Source organism: Cebus imitator, unplaced genomic scaffold (assembly GCF_001604975.1).
Source record: "Cebus imitator isolate Cc_AM_T3 unplaced genomic scaffold, Cebus_imitator-1.0 Scaffold166, whole genome shotgun sequence".
Lineage (NCBI taxonomy): Eukaryota > Metazoa > Chordata > Mammalia > Primates > Cebidae > Cebus > Cebus imitator.
In genome coordinates, this window is record NW_016107481.1 from 4,254,628 (window position 1) to 4,269,728 (window position 15,101).

Sequence of the window (15,101 nt, forward strand, 5' to 3'; positions counted from 1 at the left end):
GAAAGAAAGAAAGAAAGAAAGAAAGAAAGAAAGAGAAAGAAAGGAAGGAAGAAAGGAGGGAGGGAGGGAGGGAGGAAGGAAGGAAGGAAAGGAAGGAAAGGAAGGAAGGAAAGAGAGAGAGAGAGAGAGAAAGAAAGAAACAAAGAAAGAAACAAAGAAAGAAAGAGAAAGAAAGAAAGAAACAAAGAAAGAAAGAAAGACCGACCACAAGAATATGCACATACCAACTGATTCCATTAACCTTGCCTGGTACTGATTGACTAGTTCTGTCACAGTGACAAAGATTGATGCTTATCTATGTAATTTTGCTAAAAGTAATAATGCCTGGCCCAGCCTCCTATGGATACAGAGTGAGCCTATGGCACAATTCTAACCAAAAAGACACCAGGAGAAGTCACAGGCTGAGGTTTCTGGGAACAGTCTTGAAGTAGGCCCCTCTGCCCTTTGCCTGGCCCCTGCCTGCAACATGAATGGGCTGGGGGAGTCGGCACAGGCATCTTGAGGTCACCAGATGATGAGCATGTGCTGGGGATGATGGAGGAAAATGCAGAGCAGCCTGGGGTCTTGAGGAAACCTGTGGTGCTCCAAACCCTTCTTGGAAGACCCAGTACCAGACTCTGCATGGGGAGGAAAATGAAACCCACTGCTTCTCTGACTTTTGTTACTCACAGCCAGGTGCAGTTTCTAAATGATGGAATGCCACATTTGACAAATATGTATTGAGTGTCTGCCATTGTGTCAGGTGCTGGGGACATGTTAATGAATGAAACAAAGTCCTCCCTTCATGGGATTTACTGTCAAGAATTTCCCTGAGGCATCACCAGCCCTCCCATCACTGTTGTCATGCTGTGTATACACCCAAGATTCTCCCATAGGAGAGAAGGAATTAACCTCTGACCCCTTATGCCTCCCTAGCTACAGTCCAACTTCTCTCCTCCACCCTTCATTCCCACATTCTTTTAAGCATAGTTCATATTCAGTGACTTCACTTTCTCACCAACACATCCCTGGCTTCCACCCTCACCATCCTACTAAGATGCTTTAGCAAGAATCTCCCAGTTTTCTCCTGCTTTTAAGTCTAATGGACATTTTTGGTTTTTGTCTTTTCAGACCTCTCTGCTTTTCTAAACATTTATAATCATGTCCCTGGTCATCTGTGACACTGCTTTTGCCTGGTTTGCTTTGCTACTTCTCTGCATTTCCCACCAGCGACTGTGCCTCTACCTTCCCCTGTAGTGCTGAGGTTCCCAAGGGCCTCCTTTGCTCCTGAGCGCTGCACATTCCCTGTATAGCCTTATTTCCTTTATCATTTAATCTGCTACCTTTCTGTTGATGACTTCTAAATCTGTACCTCCAACCCAGACCTCTCCCCAGAGCTTCAGACTTACATATCCAACTGTCTGCTTGACATCTGCCTATCCAACATGTCCTGAACTGACCACATCATCCTAGCCCAAACCAACTTCTGTGCCTGTGTGTCCTTTCTGTTGCTGGCACCACTTTCTGTCTGGGAGTCATCACTGGTTCTTCCCATCCCATTGCCTAAATCTCTAGCCTGCAGATCCAGAAGCTGGTACTGGGAATGAGTGTGGGGTAGGGTAAGCCCTTAGATTACAGAGGGTAACCAAGGGACATCTGAAAGGCTACTTTAGGAGGAAACTGGCATCAAAGACTGAAATCCAAAGAAGCTGTGCAGAGAAAAAGCAACCAGGTCCTAGATAATAGGAGGGCACCTAAGAGGGGCTAGGAGCCTAGAGGCACAAACTAAGGAACAGTCATGTTCATGTTTCCAGGGAGACTGGGCATAAGTAAATCAGTCACAAGTTCCCATTAGTTTTGATTATTTCCTCTTCTTTCTGAATTTGGTGTCTAGCTTCCTCACTTGACTGTGGGTGGGAGATTGCCCATGGCCAGGTGGACAATCTTCTCTCCATCCCCTCTCCTTTACTTCCGTAGGCCCCAGGCACACTCTGATCTTGAAACTCCATCCCATATCACATGAACACACTAGAAAGCCTCTGTGTCCATATCTATTCATCTCTCTCTCTGTCTGTAGATCTATGTCTACATGGGTATACTATTTTTAAAGTCTTAATTTTTACTTTTGAAATTATTTGACTTTGAACAACTTATTTAATGAATTATCTGGTATAATTTTTCAGCAATCATTGTGAATACTTAAAAATGTTTGTAAAGTGGAAAAACCTGAACTGTACACAAGCCTTGGAATTTAACATTTTATGAATACAGTACTCAATTCACTGATAGGTTATGGGAAACTGAAACTAAGTGAAACGGCTATAATGAAACCAATTTTACCACAGGCTAATTGATATAAACCAGAATTAAATTTCTTTTCTTTTTCTTTGAGATGAAATCTTGCCCTGTTGCCCAGGCTGGAGTGCAGTGGTGCAATCTCTGCTCACTTCTCCACCTCCTGGCTTCAAGTGATTCTCCTGCCTCAGCCTCCCAAGTAGCTAGGACTATAGGCGTACACCACCACACCCAGCTAATTTTTGTATTTTTGGTAGAGACAGCGTTTCACCATGTTGACCAGGCTGGTCTCAAACTCTGGAGCTCAAGTGATCCATCTGCCTCGGCCTCCCAAAATGTTGAGATTACGGGGGTGAGCCACCACACTTTGCCCAAAATTAAGTTTCTATGGCTTGTTTCTGGTTAAAATAAATCACCAAACCTCAAAATAAAGACTAAAATATGTCTAATATTAAACACAGAAATAAATGTAAACTATACAAACATTTTAAAAGATTGATTAAAAAGTAAGATAATTATTTACCCAATTACTTCAGTTCAGAGTCATGGGTGGCTGGATCCCATCCCAGCAGCTCAGGGCACAAGGTGGGAATCTAACCTGGACAGGACACCATCCCATGGCAGGGACACTCACTGCCACAGCCACACTCACTCACGCTGGGACATTTCCCCAATGGGCACATCTTTGGGATGCGGGGGAACAGGAGTACCTGGAGCTAACCTAAGCAGACATGCAGAGGATGTGCAAACCCAGCACTGACAGTGGCCCCAGCCAGGAATCAGCTTTGTTTTCTCTCATCAATGTTATAATGAAACAGTGTTCAATGAAACTGGAGGGCCTGTTATAACTAAATTTAACAATGAAGTTGAATAACATTACCTTCCTTAAACATTCAATATTCATTCATTATAATTCTAAGTTTTTTCTTTTTCTTTGGAGTCATTTTTTTCTAAACTTCAAATCTCAAATATTTTTGTAGGCTTCTACAAAGCCTGCAGTCCTTAGCCACTAATCCTATCACTTTGGGACTAACAGATCAAAATGACCAACCTACCCCATCTTACCCTATTCTCACTTTACCCCTACTGACCAGAGTCAACTCATTTGAAACCACCTCACCTTCTCTAGAAAGCCTTCTTCCTCTATCACCATGCTCTTCCAGCTTTCCTTCCCCATGGGTTAGATGCCCCTCCTAGCTATTCCTGTCATTCTCAGTGCATTTATTTATACTTTTATTTTAGTTTGCTGTTATTTTTTAATGTATCTATCTCTCCACTAGACTGTAAGCTCATTAAGCATAGAAAGAGGTTTTGTTTGTCTTTTATCTTCAGGGCATAGTACACAGTAGGTACTCAATAATATGTATTGCGGTAATTAATGAGTAAATAAACTATAAAAGAGTAGGAAAGAGACAGTGTCTATTAAGGTTTTAGTTTCCGTGAGGGATGTATTTACCAGGCATCAGGGTGACTTACAGGGAGGGAGCAGTCAGTTTCATCTGTGGATGGGGAAGTGACACTTGAGCTGAGGTTTGTAAAGAGACAAGTTGATGACTGTGAGAGTGATGACTGTATCTATGAGTAGAAGGGGAGGGCCCAGGAATTCCAGGTGGAGAAAGAAACGTGAGGAGAATCAGCAAGAGGGAGTGACTAGAGAGATAGCCAGACAAGAGCAAGACCAGGAATTTAGGGGAAAGGGAACAGAGAAACAATAGCTTGAGATGCATTTCTGTGTGGTTAATACTTTTTCCGTCTTGTTAACAATTTAGTAATATTCATTCACCAAACAGTTACTAAGCTCCAGCTATGTGCCTGGTGCTACAGCTGCAATTTCCTTCTCAGCTCTTTTTAGTGGGAGTGGTAAATGACGAGGGTCTGGTCCTCACACCTTACATCTCTGAACACTGTCTAATCCCAAGGGAGCCCTCCATATGTGCCTGTTCAAAATTGCCTGACTGAGGATGCCATAAATTATAAATAACTTTCCGAAGGCTCTCCTCTTCTTTTGGTTCCCCCTTCCCCATTATCTATTCAAATTCACATGAATTGTTTCTACCAAGGAACTGGAAGAGTCTGCAAATTTAGTTGTAATGGAACTGTGAAAATATTTCTGGAAAAAAGGTCACATATCAAAATGGCAAACATCATCACACACACACACACACACACACACACACACACACACACACACACACACATACTTCCTATGCCAAACAAGTTCTCTTAATTTCCCAAGTAACACATAACTCTTCCATATCACATACGTCACAACTGACTAAGCACTGACAACCCAAGTTCAAGGTCAGACTAGACCTGTTCAGGAAGATTGGATACACAGATAAGGCTGTGAAGGAATCTGTCTCTATTAACTGAGATTGGTCTAAGGGGCCCTTAAGACTTAATTCTGTGCTTAAGAAATTGATAGAAGGTCCTAGGCAGCAGCCAAGAAGATTCTGGCCCTAAAAGGCCTCTGTTTGGGTTGTCAGGGATCAAAACCATGTTTCTCCTTTGGGACTATGTAATATTTTTTTCTTTAGGTAGAACAGAACATATCTCCTAAAAAGTCTTGTATTTCTGGTACTTTGGATCAAATGTGTTAATCAAACAGATGTCACTCTACCAGCACATGAAACATCTTAGGTGTTGAATGTTTTATTGTTTTACTTTCTGTGATTCAAAGAAGACCATCAGGAAACAGTATTAATTTCTAAGTTGCAGACATACCTAACACAAGGGTAAATAAGTAGGCTCAGGTTAAACCTGTCTTTGGGGGACAGACATGGCCTCTGGGAGCCATTGAAGGTTCTGAGGGCAGGAATGAGCTACTGTCTTGAAGGCACACAGAGCAGAGGTGAAAAGTAGTTGAAGCAGTGGATAGAAGTGTGTGCTGCTGTGTTCAGTCCTGGGCTGAGCTACAGGAAACCCACATTTATCCGGGAGGGAAGTTGTTGCTAGGCAACTGGGAGAATGTGGATTTGAAGCATGTTTCTTGAAACCTGACAGTTGTTAAGCATCAAATGAAAAGGGAGGAAGCCGGCTTCAGTGGTGAGGGGGCAACAAGGAGGGGACACCCTGAGTGCTAGGAAATGCGTCATGAGGGGAGAATTCAGACTCAGTCACTGAGGGGGTGGGGGACTTGCCAAACTGTCTCTACTAGGAGGTCACAGAGACATGCTGTCTCCCAGAACGGGAGGGAACTGAGTGTCTGAACTAGAGGGTGGGCTCTTGGGTATGTGAACAGACAAGTTATGGGACTCTCTTTGGCTCAACAGAAACTAGGTCTTTTTCTGTCTGTCCCAGTATCTGTGGTTAATGAAAGCAAAACTGAGCTTGGAATCTAGGGGCAGCCAAAAGGTCACTCTGTGAGACAGACCTCCTCCTAGTCTGGGGGGTCTGAAGGAGAAATGAGGAGCAAAAGGCCTCTCAAAAGAGGCTGTGTTCTTGCTTTGGTAAGAGCAGAATGCTTTTTGTTCAAAGTGTTTTTCCATCTCTTCTCTAATGTACATTTTACTACTATTCCATGAGATATGTAGAACAAGTCTTATTTTCTCAATTTTACAGATGGGGAGGCTGAGATTTCCTTTCAATGGCAGCAAGTTAGGAGCCAACGCAGAGCTGGGGCCCAGTCTCTTAGCCACTAGGAGATGCCTGTGTGCCCCAGTGACTGCCCAGGCCTATGGTCCTCATGCCGTTGGATCCTGAATCAGGGGCAGGAAGGATGCTGATTACTTCATAAACAGAGTTAAGAAAGAATCTGTGTCTATTAAGACCTCTTAGTAAAGGATGCATATTAGTGGTAGGTAGATAAAAATTTTAATGTGAAGGCTATTAACCTGGGGTCTGGCTTCAGCTGCTCCATGAGCACCACCCTGTATGTCTGTGTGAATTTAGGCTTCTCTAGGGAATAGGCCTAGAGCTGTAGTCAGATTCTGGAAGGTAATCCTAATTCATAAGAAAGGTTAATAGCTACCATTCTGTAGAAATAAAACATATCAAAAGCCAAAATCCTTCCTAAAACCAACTGACCCTGGAGAGAACCTGACGCCTCACACGTTGGTGCACACATTGTAGGTGTCCAATGCATATTTACTGAACAAAGGCCAGGACCTCAGGACTCATTATCCTAAATGGCAGCCTTCCCAGGGGCCTGCTCTTGTCCTAAGTGACTTCAGTTTTGACCTTTCAGTATTTCTTTCTTTGTAAATCCATAAAAGCAACATCTGATCTGTCATGAAAATAAGCCCTGGCCTACTGCCTGTCTGGAGCTGAAAAGACATCAAGGCAGGCAAGGGACAATTGAGCCAGTAGGCTCAATGTGCCCGAAGGGGCCTCTTTTCTATTTCATTTTTATTTCTTCTTTGTTGAAATCCATTCACCCAGAGGATATTTTGATTGTAATAGGTACATATTTTTGTAGATGCAGGCAGAAAAAAATACTAATGCTGTAAGTCAAATATACTTGCTGTGGCTTGAGTATTTTCATAAACCCCCCAAAAAACAAACCAAAAAAACCTTTCTGTTTTGTTTCCTCCCAACAGCCCTGCTGTTCCCCGGAATTGGCACTCGGGCATCACTCCTTTTTCTTCTCCCCTCCCATAACCTCCACGGAGAAGTGGGAGAAGTGGGAGAAATCGGGAAGAAAGAGGAAGTCATGAAGTCAAGTCATTAATTAGTGGGACCTCACTGTAAAATCCTATAGATGTGGGGGCTTTCCCAGACACTTGGTGCAGCAATATCCATCTGAAAATTGGAATGCATAGTTGAAATTTAACAAACTGCAGCGAATGATCCAGGAGAGCAGGAACTGTGGCGGCTCTCACTGGGTAGGGGGCAGTCCACCCACGCCTCTCCCCAGTGACTCAGGAATTCAGGGAGCAGAGCCAGGAACCAAGCAGGATGTTGATAGGCGCATGTAGTTGGAACCCCAAGTCTGGGCCCTTTTCTCCCTGGAACTCAATGAACTCAATGCCCAGCCACCCCGTAGTCAAAGAAACATGGATAAAATGCAATCAGAAAAGTAAAAATGGCAACAGAGCTGTGGCTGGGGACTAGAAAAGAAAGCTGAATCACGCCACACTGGAAGCATTTTCAAAGGGGAAAACTATGAGCCCAAATGCCGAGGAGGCCGAATTTTCTCTATTAACACGCATTTAGCGGGGGAAGGGAGGGAAACTCAGACTTCCCAGCAGCATGGCAGGTCTTGGCACCCACCTCGGTTCCCCTGCTGAACTTCCACAAATAAACATTCAAAGCAAAAGGGACAGATTTGCTTCTCAGCAAGATTTCAAAGTTGTGCGCCAGAGTTGGAGAGAAAACAGGAAGGATGGTAGGGGGAAGAGGGGGAAGAAGGGGAGGAAGGGAAAGAGTGGGAGGAGGAGGAGGAGGGGCATGCATGCCTTGGGTCAAATCAGATAGGAAGCCTCCCAACCTCTCACCCGAAACTGACACACCATTTTTTATGAGGTGCAAAACATTTTAGGTAGTGTTGGCACTAATGATACCTTGAGCCCAGGTCTGAGCTTCTGGGTTTCAAGCCTGGGGCGTTTAAGCCTGTAAAGGCCGCAGATGAAGACAAGCTCCTTCAGGTGAAACCAAGAGAGGCTATTAATAAGTTTCCTTGGAGAAAATCCAGTCACCTGGCTCTTGTTTCTCTCCCAGCCCACCTAGGTCACCAATCTGTGTGTGCGTACTTGCAAGTGAGCATGGCAATAGTGTGCAAATGAGCGTGTGAGTATATTCAGGGATGGGTGGGATGGTGTGGGAGGGATGGAGTAAGGCCATGGGTACTGCCTTTGGATTGTTTGAAGATGACAACACTCACTTCTGATCTCCAAGAAACCGAGAAAAAACACAGCTGGTCTCAGTCGGTGCTAACCCCAGTGCTCCCCCTTCCGATTCTCTAGGCTCCACAGGTTCCCATGTCTCAGAGATTGCACCCACACCCCAGCCCTTTACTCAGAAGGGGCAGGTGCCATCACAGTGGTTTACTGAGATTTTCTCTCTTTTCTTGCTAATGAAAACTCATTTGGCATTAAATAAAACATTATTTATACACTGGCTTAAAAAACATTATTTATACACTGGCTTACGTGCGTATAAGAGCCCAGAACAGAAGGCCCAGCATTCCCGCACTGCATCTAAGTGTGGCTGCACGCCAACCAGCTGCAATAACAGCCTCGTCCCCATGGGGCCCCTTCCCCCTCCCGGAGCAGCTCCTGCCTGCCTGATGCTCCTCTCAGAGGGTCGGAGGGTCTGCCCTGAGCCTTTCTGGGCCTGCCTCAGGCTTGTTTTTCTAAAAACACAAATAGGATGGGCCCAGGAGCAACAAAGGCAAAGTCCCATTTTAATGCCTGCAATTTCTTTCAGGTTTTTTTTTTTTTTTTTAGTAAATTTTAATTTTTTTAGTGTAATCCACTTGTCAAACGGAAAAGTACATTTTAAAGACACCAGAAGACTAGATGTGTCCTGTTTCGGTTGGGTCTTCCCCCACAGAGACAGAAGCAAGAGTGAGGGGAGAGCAGGTAGGGGTGGTGTTCTGAGGCTGAGCCGGCTCCCACCAGGGCTTTCTCCTCCTAGCAGTCTCAGGTCCACTGCAGGCTCTGTGGCTTACCAGCTTTGTTAAGAGAACAGGAGAGAGAGCATCTCCACACCACCGTTGTGTCATGGGTAATCAAATGAAAGTTCTTTGGAGCCTCAGAGGCATGTGGGGTACTATTATTATTATTATGCATGGTCTATAGAAATTGAGGTTGTAAATCAAACTCTTATGTTCTAGGTCAGTGATTCTCAACCTTGGCTGGACATTGGACTTATCTGGGAAGCTTTTTAAAACAGTGAATTCAAGGCTGTACCCTAGGCCAGGTGACTCAGAGTCTCTGGGGGAGGGGCCAGGCATTTGTAGGACACACTGAATCACTGGGGAAGCTTTTAAACACCACTGTTCCAGGGGACAAATGCTGCTGGTGTTGGCCTTTCTAAGTGGCACTGCTGGGAAATGTCCTGTTTGCTTGTCTCTGGTCTGGCTGTGAGTTTGGTGAGGGTGGAAGGTTCACAGCTGGAGCCTTGGCCTCAGCACAATGCTCGGCCCTTCACAGGTGCCCGACACAGGTTTGAGTGCCTCGAGAAAGGAAGCTTCAGAATCCAGCTGAGGTCTGCAAGGGCGATGGTCACGGTAACCCAGGGTTTCTGAATGTTAGCATTTGCCAAGGCAGTGTGTGAAGGCATAAGTAAAGACTTTCTGATAAACATTTGGAAGCCAGTGTCCTGAGTTTTGGTTCTAGTCTCTGATGGAAAGTTTTACCCAGGTGCCCATTTACCCTGCTATCTCTGGGACTGACATCTCAGAATCAATGGTCATGCCCTGGGAGGTAAATTTACCTATACTGCTGGCCAATGTGCTTCAAGAATAGAAGGATGACCCTGCTCCCTTCACAGTGACAAGAGGATGGCACGAACCTGGGCAGCTGGGCCCTGCCTGCAAAGCCCAGGTGCACTTCGTTCCTTCTGCCCATTCTGCAGAGCACGCAGGCCCTGGACACCTGACAGGGAGCCTCTGCAGCTCTGCAAACATGAGCGTTGGACTCCTCGCTGTGCTTGTATTCAGCCGCCTGGAATAAGGGACCTTTGTTGTCTCCCTCTTCTGTCTGATTCTGAAAACAAGTCAGGAGTGTGTCTAAAATCAGGTTCTTTTTGAAACTGGATAGAGACACTTGGACTACATGGCTTCTTATTCTTCCTACAGTGTGGGGAGCCAAGAGACCTTTTCGGAGTCCTGGGCTCTCACTGATGGTGGCATCCCTAGGCCCTGACCCTTCATACTCGCTCTGGGGCTCCACCCCGATGAGCTGGGAAAATTGCAGAGTAACTTTTCAAGGAAAGTCACACATTGAAAGGGATTAAGTGTGGACTCTGCCAGAAACTGCAGGGTCTTGTTTTATTTTGCTTCATTTTAAAAAACCTTTGGCTTTCTTTTTAAGACAAGCTGAGGGTGGGTTTGCTGGGACTTGAGAGAGAGCAGTCATAAAACAGACAAAACGTGATTCCTCAGTCAAGTTCTTAGTGATGACATTCCCTACAACACAGTTCTAGAAATTAAAATGTATGCAACAGAAAAAAACCTAATTCCATGCTAGAAATATTATTTATGCCACCTTCTCTGAAGGATTCTAATTTTGAGTGTTTCTGAAAGTATGGCCTACAATGTTCTTTATTAGAATCACCTGATGTAACAGGATAGCTTCTGGGCTGACCTGGTTCTTCTGAATCAGAGTGATTGGGAGTGGGGATTTAGAACTTGCATTTTTTACCAACTTATCTAATGGTTTTTATGCACTTTGCAGTGTGAGAACCTCTGCTCTACAACTCCTTTATCTAATTCCTTCTCATCTTATCCTTCCGGCAAAAGAGGAGATATTATTAGGTCCCAAGCAGTCTTTCTGGGATGCAGTTCTGGAACAGAGGGTTGAGCTAGATCAGGGCTTTCCAAATTTTGAGACTACTCTGTCATTTTTTCTCTCTAGAAACATCAACCTTTGAGGTTGAGACCAGTTCTAGAGGAAGGAGCATGGGGCCTTCGTTTATGAAAATTTATGAAATGCTTTGCATAAACTTTTTTTGTATCATTCCTATCACTCTATAAAGTATTATATTTGTTTTATAGATGAGTACTTGGACCAGAAAAGGTTAAATATCTTAGCACAATCACCTGGCTAGGAAATGGCAGGGCAGGGAGTCAAACCAGGCCTCCTTCCTTTGGCACTCTGCTAGAGGAGGTGAAGGGGACTTCCCCACATTTGTAATGGGCACAAACATGCCATAGCCACATACCTAATGGGGAACCTCACAGTGACTTCTGGGCCCCTGGGCCACTGTTTTAGAAGCACTATCAATTGTGATTGAGCCCTGGGAGTCTGGAGCTTCTGCAAGGATTGTCTGGAACACCAGGCTCACGTTCTCCCCAAGGTCAATTTGTGAGGCTCTGCTGCCCCAGGAATCACCTTCCAGTGGGCAAGCAGCCAAGCCCCTCCCTTACCACGTGGAAGAGCTTGAAGAAGTCCACATTGGCATATAGCGTGTCTTCTATCCACTGTAGGGTGCCCTGGGAGAGGGAGCACAAGGCATAGCGCACAGTCTGTGCCCCCCGTCGCTGGCTGAAGATGATGAAGTGTTCCAGGAGGGCCTCACTGCAGGCGATGTCCTTCAGCGCCAGGTCCGGGACTCCGTGAGCAAACTGTAGGGAGCAGAGGCAACACTAGAAACTGCCCTGTGGTAGGAAAGACACCATGTCCTAACCCACAGAACCCGGGAATACCTTATGTTACATGGCGACAGGAATTAAGATCGCAGATGGGATTAAAGCCACTATTTAGCTGATTTTAAAATAAGGAGATTATTGTGGCTTTTCTAGGTGGGACCCTGTGTAATCATGAGGGTCCCTTAAATGTGGAAGAGGGAGGCAGAAGAAACAGTCATGTGATTTGAGAATGACTTGATACACCCCTACTGGCCTTGGAGATGGAAGGAGACCACTAGCCAAGGAATGTGGAGTGACTCCAGAGGCTCAAGGAGGCAGGAAAATGGATTTTCCTCTAGAACTCCCCAGTAAAGAATGCAGTCCTGCTGATACCCTAACTTTTAGACTTGTGACCTCCAGAACCATAAGATAATGCATCTTTCTGTGTTGTTCAAAGTCACTAAGTTGTGGTAATTTGTTATAGCAGCAATAGGAAACCAGTAGGATCCCCATGCCTACCTTATCAGCGTGCCATTTACAATTCAAAGGACCCCCTTCTTACAGCATGATGTTACCAGATCACCAAGCTTCCTCTCTGAAGGTGATGGTGAGGAGTAGCTAGAACAAATTTACTCTTGCAAAGAAAAGTACCAGATGCCCAGTTAAATTTGAATTTCAGATAAATGAATTTTTAGTACAAATATGTCCCAAGTAGGGTCCACATAGAACATAATTATTTGAAAAAATTATTTATCTGAAATTCAAATTTATTTAGACACCCTGCATCTATTTTATCTGGAGACCCTAAGCCCTGCATAGCATACATTCTACAGCTCCTAGGGAACTCAAGGATAGTGGTTCTTGAAGCATAATCCTCATAATGGCCTCTTGAGGATAAGGTGGCAAGGGAGAGGCCTGCACGTTGACCAGGAACCCTTGGCCACCCAGCACCTTAACTGGCTTCTGGATTCCTGGACTCCCATAGCATGGACAGACCCTGAGTACCATAGGAAAACTCATGAGATTTCCGAGGCACCACAGTCTCCTATGACTTCTAATGACACGGGTTTCTGGGGCAGGGCAGAACAGGCCTGAGCTCTGCCACTTTCTGCATGGAAACTGCTCGGACTACACATGACAACCTGGTTCCCACATGAGGCACAGGTCACAGCTGACCATGAGTCGCTGAGAACACTTTCAATATCAGGGGCCCATAACTGGTGTGCATTCCAACAGAGCCTTCCCATTTTACCCACATCTCACATCTTTTCTCCAGGGAAAAGCTTCACCCTCACCTCTAACCCCAGAGTCTAAGACATTTTGGGTTGGAAGGAATCAACAAGCTCATTTTGTCCAAGCCCCGCGTGATCCAGAGGAGAAATTGATGGAGGAGGGGTGAGGTGACTTGGAAAGCTACGAAGCAGTTCAGGGAAGGCTGGGACACCATGGAGGTCCCTGGGTCCTTCCCTCCCTCATTTATTCAATGCCCATCACCGACTTCCCATTCTGCAGGGAATAGGATAGTGACTGGGGACACAGAGAAGAGTAAGGCCAATTTCCTGCCCCCCAAGGGCTCACTAGCTAGCTGGAAATACAGGCATTTAAATAGCAGTAGGTGCGAGATTAGACATAGTGAAACCAGAGCATAGAAGAGAGCGTGTTAAGAATAGCTACTAAAAGCAGCTAATATTTATTGAGTGTTTACTATGTGTGAGGCACTGTTCCAAGAGTTCACATATATTATTTTTTTAACTTCCACACTGCTACGGGTGTTAGGCACTTTTACTATTTCCATTTTACAAATGAGGAAACGAGAGGCACAGTGGTTAATTAACTTGTCTGAGTCACACAGCTAAGTGTGTAGTCTTGTGAGATTTGAACCCAGAGCTTAACCATCACTTGTTAGCTCTTCAGTGAGTAGGAAAGAGGGAAAAAGTGGGACAAAGAAGGGTAGGTTTATAAGTAATTTCACTGAGGAGGCAACATCTGAGCTGGGCCTTGAAGCATGTCCAGGAGTTCACTGGGCTGGGGGCGGGGGTGGGGTAAGGGGTGAGCCAGAGATCTGTGCCCCTGTCATCTCATAATAATTCCCTAGAGAGAGGGGATGATGAGGTCCCTTCTGAACTGTGCTCAGACCCCAGGCAGGAAGGACCAGGAGGGGTATCCAGTCCCGATGTTCAACGACCATGAGCAACGACAAAGAGGCGAGCTCCCATGTTGAACAGTGCCCAGAAAGAATGTTGCCATCATGATGGACAATTCTGGGGACAGTGCTCATAAGAAGCCCCAGAGCGAGGTGGAGGTGGGCATACCTCCAGGAGCTAGAAGACAGGTGAGCCCACGAAGCAAAGCATCCCGGGAAGTGGGCAGGGAGGGCTGGGTCATCTGGAACGTGCATCTGCGAAATGCAGATGGCTCAGAGTTTGCTAATCAGGGGAGTATTCAGCTCATTGGAGCCAGCAGCATGAAATAAAGGCACAATCTGGTGACCCCGGCCTGCATCCTCCGACATGAAAGGCCTCAGCCCTGACGCCAGAAGCACAGTGTTAGAGATCCAAATGTCACGTTTGTAAGGAACTGGAAAGAAATTTCCCCAAAATTCCTGCCCTTATCACCATCCCTTTTATTACTAACTGGAAGTCATCACAGGCATTGTCAGGACTTGAGTATTATGAGCTGAAGAGAAAGCAAAGGGGAAAATGATCCGTCAGTGCCAATAGCACCCCCACAGTGGGTGTGGGAGGGGAAGCTAAACAGGGCCTGGCCGGAACTGCACAGCCCCGGGGCCTGGGCACTGCAGGTGCCAAGCTCACACTGCTTCTAGGCTGACCCTCGGTTCCCCTTGTCTAGTTTCGGTGAAAATCTCAGGGTCAGAGAAGCCAGAAAAGCAGGTATGGGCTCCTTTGCTGTGCAGGGAACCAGTGTGAGAACCTGCTTCCAGGAGCCAGTGCTGACCAGGTGGGGTGGAGTCCCTCACTCCTCTGGACTCAGACAGCACCCTGTGCAGACCTTGATCTCAGGGTTGAAACAGGCTCTGAAGTTCTGTTTATGTCTCGTTCTCTCTTAGAGTCTGGAGGAGGAGCAGACCCAGCCAGGAGGGAGTCGGGAGGGTGTCTGGGATATCAGCTGCTACACATCTTGCATTCTCGCTGTGTTTATCACACTAAAGAAGCTGGGCGGGAAGCCCAGAAGGCCCAGAGGACAGCTGCAGCTCTCATACCTGAACCTGCAGAATCACCTGGAGGGCTTGTTAAGCACAGATTGCTGGGCCTTACCCCAAGACTTTGGACTCAGTTCACCTGGAGTGGGGCCTAAGGATTTGCATTCCTAACCAGTCCCCAGGTGTTGCTGACCCTGCTGGCCCCTGGGCTTTGAAAGCCACTGGCCTGGAGTAAGAAACGCTGGATTAGGATTGAGAGTATCTGGATTCTATCTGGCTCTGATAATTTCCAGCCCTGTAACTGCGCACAAATCACCCCATTACCAGATGCCGAAGTCTCCTTCTCTGTTGGACCCATCTCAGGATCGTTGTGAGGAATAAGGGAGCTAAGAGATGTTCAAGTCATGAGTTAGTGGTAAGAATGCTCTGCATAAA

The 15,101-nt window shown here is 45.9% G+C and overlaps 1 protein-coding gene and 1 long non-coding RNA gene across 3 annotated transcripts in view; one reads left to right on the forward strand and one right to left on the reverse strand.

The window, feature by feature from the left end:
* The window catches only part of ABCA4 (ATP binding cassette subfamily A member 4), a 129,201-nt gene that overhangs the window by 95,066 nt on the left and 19,034 nt on the right, over positions 1-15,101 (reverse strand). For both annotated transcript variants that reach the window (XM_037744169.1, XM_017544208.2), the window contains exon 6: positions 11,306-11,503. In XM_037744169.1, coding sequence (XP_037600097.1) covers positions 11,306-11,503 — 198 coding nt within the window. The remainder of the gene's footprint in view (positions 1-11,305; positions 11,504-15,101) is intronic.
* Positions 7,457-13,832, forward strand: LOC108315033. Its single transcript, XR_001829792.2, has 3 exons — positions 7,457-7,600; positions 7,933-8,001; positions 13,641-13,832. It is a non-coding gene; the product is annotated as an uncharacterized LOC108315033 (long non-coding RNA).